Raw genomic sequence first — 11145 nt, 5'->3', positions numbered from 1 at the left:
ACTATCCAGGCAACCACATCCTCTTTTGATGCAACGGGAGTTGCGTAAATAAGGTAGCACGTATCTTCCCATACAAAAATTCCAGAGGGGACATATCTTGGGATCGAGCAGGCCATGGTACAGGACAACCTCTACCAATCCACGTTTCTGGGAACCGTCGGTACAGGAATCGACGCACACGACGACTGAAATGTGCCGTCATGTTGGAATCACATGCGTTGTCTTGTAGGGAGCGGGACGTCTTCCAGCAATTCTGGCAATGCTCTGGCAAGAAAATTGTAATAGTGCCTGCCATTTAATGGCCTAGGTAGCAGATACGGCCCAATTAAACAGTCCCCAATAACACCTACCCACACATTAACGAAGAACCGCACTTGATGAGCGCTAGTAACTGTGGCATGTGGGTTATCCTCACTCCAAACATGCGAATTGTGCATGTTGAAGACTGCTTCACGCCCGACCGTTGCTTCATCGGTAAACAACAAAGAGGATGGAAATGTAGGATGCATTTCACACTGTTACAGGTACCACTGCGAAAACTGTGCTCTGAGTGGATAATCAACAGGTTCCAGATTGTCGACATGCTGTAAGTGAAATGGACGTAACAGTTGCTCTCGAAGGACTGTTCGTACATTCGTCTGATTCGTACCCATGTTACGTGCAATTGCACGAGTGCTGATTGAAGGATCCCGCTCCACATGCTCCAAGACAGCTTCCTCAAATTGCAGCGTTCTTACCGTGCGACGGCGTCCCTGTTCAGGCAATCTGCTAAATGAACCGGTCTCACGCAGACGTTGGTACACAGCATCAAAGGTCGTATAATGCGGGATACGGCGATTAGGATATTGTTGTTGATAAACTCGCTGTGCAGCTCGTCCGTTGTGGTGCGCTACGTAGTACGCACCAACCATATCAGTGTACTCACTCCAGGTGTATCGCTCCATTAGTAAACAGAGACAATGCACTACTACACTGATGGACAGCAGTTGCCTACAACTGAAGAGCGTAATACGTCCTCTAACAACTGAAGATCGTAATAAGGCCTCTAAAAACTGAAGAGCGTAATACGGCCTCCACCGGTTTAAATAGTCCCTATAGGAAAAAATGACATTTGGGAAAAATATTTGTTTTCATGTCCCCTACAACCTCCCAGTTTGTCGGTTTAAATACTTTTCACCCTGTATAAACTGATGTCCCCTGCTCGTTTCTTTCTCTGTGTCCTTGCTAGTCTGAGAAACTACTGTAGATAGTTTGATACGGTCTTCGAATTCCTGGGATCAATATCTCGCTAGCATCGATACCGATAACAGGCAAAAATCATTGAGATTCTCGATTCCCAAACGGACGAACTACATATGTACAACATCAAGTTTGTACGGAGTCCTCAGTGCGCAAGTCCTACTTGCACTTGACCAGTAGTTCTAAACGGTGGTCCATCTGGAGCTCCCAGTTCCGTAGCCTTCACTTCTGGTCAAGGCTTCAAAATAGCATAAATTTGGATTAAATGGGCGATAACATGTTGGCGTTGTCTCCCTGTGAGATGAGTGGCCCTACAGGCAACCGCAGAGCGTCCAGCAGAAGCACGTACGAGCAGCGGCACACGTACCAGTGTGGCGGTTCCGGAAGAGAGAAGCAAATTCCGCTGAACGTGAGAGGCACACGCCGAGTGGTGGGGGGGGAGGCGTCCACGTGGTGGCGGTGGTGGGGGGCGTGGCGAGCCCCCGACAGCGTCAGCTGGGGCCGCGGCCGAAGCCACGGGCGCGCAGACAGTTCGCTGGGGACAGCCATGCAGGACGCCAAGGAAGCCGAGTTGCAGCGCGAGCGGCTCATGAAGCAGCCCGTCGCTCAGATGGAGCTGAGTGAGCACAAGTACCCGATCGGCGGGAACCTCTTTGGGTGCAGTGAGTAGTCAGTCATTTCACTAAATTATGTACAACATGCCCAACAGTACGGGGCGACAGTGTGACTATGGGACTTTAAGACTTTGCCGCTTACATTTTCTGCAACTATATTGTCGTCGAGTGGAATTTTGTGGTTTACTATTTCTTCCGTGGTTACGTACGGTTTTCGGAACGCACGCTGTGGTCTGCAAAATAATTTTTTAGCTGCCAAAGTTTCGCCACCTGCTGCGGTTGACATTTTGATAGGCCGTTTCTGTTTCAGTTTCCAGTTTCGTGTCTCCTTTATTGCACTTTAATTTTTGATTCGTTCTGAATATGAATTTATTGCGACAATAATTTTGCCTAACACATCGTAGCTTTGAGATATGTCGTCTCTCAGATCACTACAAACTTCTTTCTTGTGTTCAAGAGGCATCCAATGAAATATCGACTTATGCTTTGTTCATGTTTATAGTGAGTCGCTGAACTTCGTGTATACGCCTTGATTTCTTCTTTTTCTAGATTATTGAATCTCTCTCGTTGGTCCCAATATTTTCCCGTATAATCTCGCGATCAGCTTCAATTTTGCTCTTTCTCTGTGTGTTAACACGTTCGGCTCCATTCTGGTTTTTACTGCGGAATTGTGACATGGCATGAACCATTCGTCAAAAACAAAATCGTCCCAGTGGACGCTGGTGTAATTTAAGGGTGCTGCGCGGAATTAGCCGAGTTGCGTTGCGGGCACGGTAGCTCAGCGTGTTCGGTCAGAGGGTTAGCAGCCCTCTGTAATAATAAAAAAAAAGTGATTGAATGGCTCAAAAATGAACTTCAATGGGCGTCAGGGGACGTCCGCCACGAACAATTACAACGAGCTATAACGAACAAAAAAAAACAAAAAAAAAAAAGCGGACTAAGGTGCTGCAGTCATGGACTGTGCGGCTGGTCCCGCCGGAGGTTCGAGTCCTCCCTCGGGCATGGGTGTGTGTGTTTGTCCTTGGGATAATTTAGGTTAAGTAGTGTGTAAGCTTAGGGACTGATGACATTAGCAGTTATGTCCCATAAGATTTCACACACATATTTCTATTTCTAATTTAAGGGGTGATAGAATAGATCCATCGGTCAAACTCTAACTTAAAGTTTAGTCAGTTCACAACGGTTTCCCAGTTACTGCAGCTATTAGTAACTTTCTGAGGTGATAGTAAACAAAAATAGCCTTTGTTAATGTACTTTCTCGTCAATCTCTTTACAACTCCTGTTCAGCGATATCAGGGCGGATTTAGTTCTGCAGTTCGTATGCACGGAATCTATTACTGTTCGTGGGTAGTAACAAGATTGTTCTTAAACAGACAAACAAGTATTTAAAATGTGCAGATGTAGTTCTTCTCATGGTTGTACGTTTTAACCTGTGCGCTTCTGCCTTTAGCTGGCACTCCAGAATAATAATGCACCAGAAAGATCGAGTGATGTGCACGGCCAAGTTGTCTTATAGGAGAGATTATGTGAGGCAGGTAGTTCAGTCCGGAACCGCGCTGCTGCTGCTGCTGCGGTCGCAGATTCGAATCCTGCCTCGGGCATGGATGTGTGTGCTGTCCTTAGGTTTTATAGGTTTAAGTAGTTCTCAGTCTAGGGGACTGGTGACCTCAGATGTTAAGTCCCATAGTGCTCAGAGCCATTTGAACCATTTTGATTATATGAATTTCAAGTAGGTGTAAATCATAATGTTAAGCATATAACATACGGTTTACGTTGTTTTCCTTTGCACACTGTCAGTTCTTCGTATTTGTCCGTTTCCCCTTCAAACGCCTTGTGCGATTTTCCACATTTTCAGCAATTTGAAGAGTGTTTTAATATGAAGCCTCAAGACCAGCTTCGTTGACTGAGGAAGGTCATCAGATGTATCCATGAACGAAATTTTCAGTGTAGGTTTTTTTTTCATTCCTACAGTTCATTGTCTTTCCAGTGAACTCCGTACGATTTCTTTCTAAGTGATCTTCTAATTTCCTAGGTTTAACAATCCATGCTCTGAGCGTTCCACTGCACGTGACACTTTGGGATTAGTCAACAGTTTTTTTCAAAATTGAAGTAAAAGGCGATTACAGCAATGTTTAATTTGTTAAATAAACGCCTTTATGCAGGTGACAAGGAAATATTTTCTAATATTCTTACAAGCTTCAGGTATACTACAATGCGTCTTTTATTATTATACTAATTTGAAACTATAGTGTCATGTCTCCAGTATATCTGTTCATGCCGTTGTCGTACGTTAATAGTATTAATGACAGAGCGGAAACCATAAATTTGACTGATTCATCACGGAACTAACATGATGAACCAGCCACTCAAAAATACAATAAAATTTTGGTCCAATTAAATTGGGTTCAAGAATATGATGTATCTAGAGTTTATTTTTTCTTCTATACGATTGCTTTTACTTTTCTCGATATAAATACATTTGTGATTGTATCAAAGTACCTCGCATGATAAAAAAGTCTCAGACGATTTGGCTGTAATTTTCAAATGCCATCGTCCGCAGCTCGTGGTCGTGCGGTAGCGTTCTCGCTTCTCACGCCCGGGTTCCCGGGTTCGATTCCCGGCGGGGTCAGGGATTTTCTCTGCCTCGTGATGACTGGGTGTTGTGTGATGTCCTTAGGTTAGTTAGGTTTAAGTAGTTCTAAGTTCGAGGGGACTGATGACCATAGATGTTAAGTCCCATAGTGCTCAGACCCATTTGAACCATTTTTTCAAATGCCATCACTATGAAATAATGTTTACATTGTAAAATAAGGACGTCATAATTACGACTTAGTGGCACCACAGATACACACAATAAGTAAATTACATACTTACTGTGTGCATCACAGGCACATACAGTAAGTAAATCACACACCTACTGTGCACAAATGTCTCGGCATCTGGAGTCCCTTGTTCCTAATATGTAGAAGTAGATGACTTCGCTCGGTGGTGTTTTATGGCCACCCACACCGAACCTTAGCTGTGATATGGTTTAGTATACGATGTTTCAGTCGCTCGCTGATACGTGTGGGCCACGGACTAGCCTTCTGCTTGGCTAACAAGGGGAACGTAACTTCCGACAGGGTGTGTAGGGCACGATTAGGACTTCAGCATGTGTAAACAGGAAGACGCAACTCTCAACTGTTTTTGAGAAAATCTAGTTTGAAAACTATAGGCGTGCTTATGCTGTATGTTTTGTTGGGGTGCTAGTATATCGGAGTCAGCAGCCGAGTGATTAAGCACGTAAGTGTTCTCCCGTGAGTCCTCTGGATCGAATCTAGCTGACGGTACTACTTCTTTTGGTGATTTGCCAGCACCAACATTCGGTGCTATGCTTCGATACTGTGTGACGACCGAGAACCGTTTATGATCGTAAAGCAAGTTCGTTTTGCAATAGACAATTGAAAAAATCCATGCACATGCAAAAATTCGGCGTTCATTATATCTGCTGTATGTCGCGATAGTTGTTCTTTGCTATGTTTCTACGATGAGTATCATCCTGGTTCGTGGGGTGCTGCTTATGTCACACATTATACTTGTCAGAAATGTAGATACGATAATATTAATAAAATGACTACACTAATTCGATTGAAATTTCTCGTGTATACTTTAGTCATTTCCAGTCTCTTTAAGAAAAAAACGTTTTCTCATTTTTTTCATGTTAAACGTTGAAGGAAATAGTAAGTGTATGATTAAATACTGGTACTCTGCACGGTCACAATTAATCTATTGTCGTAATTATATGAGAATGAAAAAAAAGATGCGAGATTCGATCCAGAGACCTCGCATTTATGAAAATAAGCGGTTACAGAACATCAGCTTAAGCACGCCCACGTTTTCAGACTCGAGTTTTTGAGAAACGCTTGAGAGGTGCGACTTCCTGTTTACATACATTAAAGTCCTAGTCGTGACCTACATTAAACTGTCAATATGAATCAAATCGGTGAGGACGATTTCGTAAGGTCCCCTTGTGAGTGCAGCCCCGCCACTTCTACATTAGTGCTGCTGCTGCTGCTGCTACAACTACTAATACTACTACTATTACTACTTCTACTGCTATTACTGCAGATGACTGTCGATGGCGTTCATACTAAAAATTTATGCCTCCAAACGCATTACTAGTCCTCCTCGTCGTATCATTTGGTTGTCGTTAAGTTTTATGATACACCTGTCGTGTTTCCTAGCGTGCTGGCAACCCGCCGCGCTGTTAAAGCGGGCGAGTCGGGCAGCCTGCTGCCGTCTTTCTGCAGCCCTTTGCGCTCTGCCCGCGATATTCACAGCAGCAGGCCGTTCGCTGTGCTACGTACGGCGCACCGTAGCGTCTGTCTGTTAAATCCTAAACATGACGGGAGGAAAATCTGGCTCTGGGGTCGTGTACTACGCGATCCTTACAGTACCTCAATGGGCTCTTACCTCCAGATTTTCGGATTTCATGCAACAAAAGTGCAATGCTTTTAGTTCTGTCAGTGTATATTTAATGTGTGGAGTTCGGAAATTAAGACGCTTGATTAGAACAATCTATCCAGAGCAACGGTATATTTTATCACTGTTAATGCTGTCACATACACATCTGCAATTATAACAAAATCAAGTGCTATTAGGAGGACCCGCGTACCGAGCGTCCCGTATAAAATTAATTACATACATAGATATTTCATCCTTCCCGGTAAGAGAGAATTTTGATGATTTTCCGTGTAATCGATATCTACACTGGCATGATACTGGTTCCGGGAATTCCAAGACCCAGGAATATTTTAATTTTAAGTTTAAGTGTTTATTTGTGTAATTTCGCATTTGCTATTGTAATTTTTTACTTGTTTTCCTAATTTTTGAGTTATATTAACACGCTATATTAATTGGCAAATACATTTATGTCACATATTTTGGTAAGACCTGTAGGGTACTTCCCGTCGATCTAACCACTCTGCAGGCCACAAGTGGCCCATCGGGACCATCCGACCGCCGTGTCATCCTCCGGAGAGGATGTGGATAGGAGGGGCGTGGGGTCAGCACACCGCTCTCCCGGTCGTAATGATGGTATTCTTGACCGAAGCCGCTACTGTTCGATCGAGTAGCTCCTCAATTGGCATCACGAGGCTGAGTACACCTCGAAAAATGGCAGCAGCGCATGGCGGCCAGGCACGCCCGACAGCACTTAACTTCGGTGATCTCACGGGAACCGTTGTATCCCGTCGAACCAGAATCATGAAATTTGGCAGGAAGCAAGGTTTCACAGCACAGTTAAAAGAAAAGAATACTAAAACTGTTAATTAAATCGCCAATGGATTGTAGATCCTAGTATCTGATATGTCTACCTGTCCCTGGTAAAAAGTGATCTTAATAGACGGATTGACAGACACACGGGAAACAAGTGACAAAAAATATTGTTTCGTGTGAGATAACTACAAATTAACCATTTTCGGATTTGTCCCTTTACTTTTACGGTGAAATCTTGCTTCTTGACAAATTTCGTGATTCTAGGTCGACGGGAAGTAGCTTCCGGGTTGTGATGAGTGAGTTTGCGACACAAATGGCTATATCTTTTGATTGCAGTGGACTTACTAACTTATTTTTTTACGCCATGAAGGGACTGTAGAGCACAAATTTTGACTTGGTGTGTCTGCCTGTCCCTCAGAAAAATAGGTCTTAACAGTCGGACAGACAGATATTCGTGACCCATAAGGATTCTGTTTTTACCAACTGAGGTACGGAACCTTACAACTATCCGTTTGCATTCTGTAAGTAAACTAGATGTATGTGGCTCGAAGGTTGAAAGATTAAAAGTCCTGTCGGCAGCATAGTCATTAGAGACAGAGTACCTGCTCGCCTTGCGAAAGGATGGGGAAGGAAATCGGTCATGACCCTTTCAAGAGAACCATCTCCGTATTCGCCTAAAGCGATTTAAGGGAATCTTTGAGGGCCTAAATTGGGATGGCCAGACGGGGATTTGATCCGTCGTCCTTCCGAATGTGAGTACAGAGAGCTGATCACTGCACCACACCGCGTTGTACGTGGCTCAACGGCCTTTTGCAAGTCTTTCAATTGGGCCCCACTTTGGCGGCTACCCCCAATAATACCACCGGAGGGAGATATAGCTCAAACCAACACTCCTAGCTATGAAATCTTCACGTAAAATATTACTATTTATTTGGCTGTCAAAGGGGATGGCCATGAAGGGTAGCCACGCGGTCTAGGGCCTCGTGTCACGGTCCGCGCTGCTTCCCCCGTTGGAGGTTCGAGTCCTTCCTCGGGCATGGTTGTGTGTGTTGTCCATAGCGTAGATTAGTTCAAGTTAGACTAAGTAGTGTGTAAGCTTAGGGACCGATGACCTATGCAATTTGGTCCCATAAGGTCTTACCACAATTTACACATTCAAAGGGGATGGCTTGGTGTTCAGTTTTTGCCACTTTGAAGTGACAATTTTTGCATTAAACCATGGTTTATTAAAACGTTTGCAACTAACTGAGCAAAGCAAAAAGACATACTTCACTTTATTCCAAAATCATCTGTGCACGGCAGCTCTGCTCCAAAGGGAAGACTCCAAGCACCTCGTGCCACCGCCCTCCCAAACTTGCGCTGCTTTCGATATACAGTCCCCTCCAAAAAGACAATAACTTTTTTACAAAATCCACAGATTCAGGCATTCTAAAAACGAATTGCTGTGGTTTTAAATGTTAATTGTAATTGTACTTAATAAACTATTCTATTTAAGCTCTATGTAGAAAATTCTCTACGGTGCGTGGCACGTAGATACAAATATACTCACAATGTCTAAAGCCAGGTCCACACATTATGGCCAGAGCTGGCGTCAGAAGTTGGTCCAACGAGTAGATCGATGAAGTACCATTGAAACCAACATTGGCTGCCATGTTGGTACGCTCCGTCGCTTGTTGGTAATGAGACCAAACATCAAAGGGCACTGTTGCCAATACTAATACTTCAATCACTCATTGGCGCCAACGCTGTTTTTGGTTGTCGTCTCGAAACCAAAGTTAGTTTTGTTTGTTGCATGTACTTCCAGGTTATATTTTTGAAATCACAATGTCGCAGGACCAGTGAAGTAACATGCAGCTCTTCTTACCAGCAAGAAGTACATTTGTGGAACCCCCCCCCTTTTCTTCCACGGGGAATCACAAAAATCGCGATGCCACTGCGAATGCACGGCAGTGCATCCAGCAAAAGTTCAGTGTGTCTTGTGCATCCAGCAAAAGTTCAGTGTGGATTGCACCATAGCACAATTATAAAAAAAGAGTCTTTAATGTCACCATATCACCTTTTATTTTATAAACCAATCCCATAAACAGTAATCTAATGGAATAAAATCGGGTGACCTCAGTGAACGTAATGGATCAGTCATCGAGGAGTCATTTCTTGGGCACCGAGATCACTGGATCATCTTATTCCATTCGATTACTATTTGTGGGGTTGACGTAAGAGCAAAGTCTACAAAATCAGAGCGGAAACAAAGGAGGAACTTTCAGCCCTTGTTTTACAAGCGTGTACTCAAGTAAAGGACCGTATGAATGAGCTCACATCAGTAACAAATCAGTGTATACAAGAGTTGTAAAATGCATTGCAGTTGTGTTGGACTTTTTGAACATTTTTTGTTAGGAAATGTAAAAAAATAACAAAACATTAGATCATAATGTTTCATTTATTGTCACCTGTATTTATCTTGTTCTCCACTGTTTTCACCAGTTTTCCCAGAAACTTCTAAGAACAGGACATATGGTCATATGACGTTTTTCGTCCAGAATCAGTAATACTATCAACCATCAAAACATGTATTTTTCTTGACAAATCTTCCATTACTGGTAGGTGATATTTCCTGTTGTCCGACAGGGGTTCGATCCCAAGACCTTGCGGTTTCCCCTAGATCCAACGATAGGTGAAGTTTTAAGAAAGGGATGAACTAGCATACTATGCAATCTCTAAAATTCAATCAAATGCCTTCCATTCTCTTCTGCACAATTAATCGATATAATAGTAAACTACCCTTGTAGCCACAGTTTCGCCTGCATATGTGTTCAACACATATATTGGATAATCCCCTTCACCCTCTGTCTGCGCCCCCTGTTCCTCCCTCTGTCTGTCCACCTCATCTTCCCACCCCTATCTGTCTACCTCCTCCTCCCCACTCTCTCTGCCTCTTCATATCCTTCTGCCCCTCTCTTTGTCTATTTCCTCCACCCCTTCTCTCTGTCCATATCTTACTCCCTCTTCCTTTGACCATTCCCTCCTCCTTTCTTTTTCCATCTCCAATTCCCCCCCCCCTTCCTTTTCCATCTGCCATTACCCCTCTACATCTTCCACCTGTCTCATACATCTCCCACTCCTCCCCTCCCTGTGTCCATTTCCTCCTCTCCCTCACTCTAACTATCCCTCATCTATCCATATCATCTTCTCCCCAGCCATACTCATCAGGATGTATAGCCCTGAAATACAGTTCAACAAAGCAAGCTCATGCTACTACCACACCACACCTACCATGCTGGTCAGCCTACACATTGGAGGCTTGAAAAACATTTAATTGCCCATGATATACAGGCTTCCATGCAAATCAGCCCGATACTACTCCAACAAAACACGCCTGTCATGCAGGGTAGCCTAAATGTTGGGGTACAGAAAACTGTGTCTTGCCTCTGACGTACAGGCTGCCCTGTAACCAGGCTGATTTGCAGGCTGGCATTGTTACCACACAATATACCTGTCATGCAGGGCAGCATATATGGCAGAGGCTGGAAAAACATGTTTTTGTCCATATTTCTGCTCCTACTGGTGCTAGGAGGTTATAAACTCCTCAGTGCTGATACTCGTAAGGCCTGCTGTTTTTGTGCCAAATTTGGCTGAAATCGACGCAGGTGTTTGGGAGGAGATCATGGACACACACACATACACTCTGTTTAACAGCTATGACAGATTAAGACACAGGGCTGTGCCGAGGGAGACAGAAAATAACACAGCAGATGTAACAGTCTACCCTGCAAGGCTGCAGAAGTGATGGGCTGCTGAGAAACATCAATCTGGGAGTGCTGGCTATGCCGGTTGCACTCAGCTCCACAGCAGAGCTGACCGTGGGTTCTAGCTCGTGGGCCACAATGCAAGGCACAGGCTGAAACCACCACTGAGCATAACAAAATCGAGGGCGCCATGTGCAACCTTTGCTGTGTTTCACATGACAGTCATTCTTCTCATGTGCAGTCTGGGAGTATGCCCTCGGCCATACATCATATATGTATAAATGCAGAAAAGA

The 11145-nt window shown here is 44.0% G+C and overlaps 1 protein-coding gene across 1 annotated transcript in view; it reads left to right on the top strand.

The window, feature by feature from the left end:
• The first annotated feature begins 1771 nt into the window (after window positions 1-1771).
• LOC126162722 (sialin) overlaps window positions 1772-11145 on the top strand; it is a 291443-nt gene continuing 282069 nt past the window's right edge. The window contains exon 1 of the mRNA XM_049919384.1: window positions 1772-1901. Within this exon, the coding sequence (XP_049775341.1) occupies window positions 1787-1901 (115 nt within the window). The 5' untranslated portion in view covers window positions 1772-1786. The remainder of the gene's footprint in view (window positions 1902-11145) is intronic.

This window comes from Schistocerca cancellata, chromosome 2, assembly GCF_023864275.1.
Source record: "Schistocerca cancellata isolate TAMUIC-IGC-003103 chromosome 2, iqSchCanc2.1, whole genome shotgun sequence".
In the NCBI taxonomy this organism is placed as follows: domain Eukaryota; kingdom Metazoa; phylum Arthropoda; class Insecta; order Orthoptera; family Acrididae; genus Schistocerca; species Schistocerca cancellata.
The sequence above is the reverse complement of the archived record's forward strand: the minus strand, read 5'-3'. Positions and strand labels throughout refer to the sequence as shown.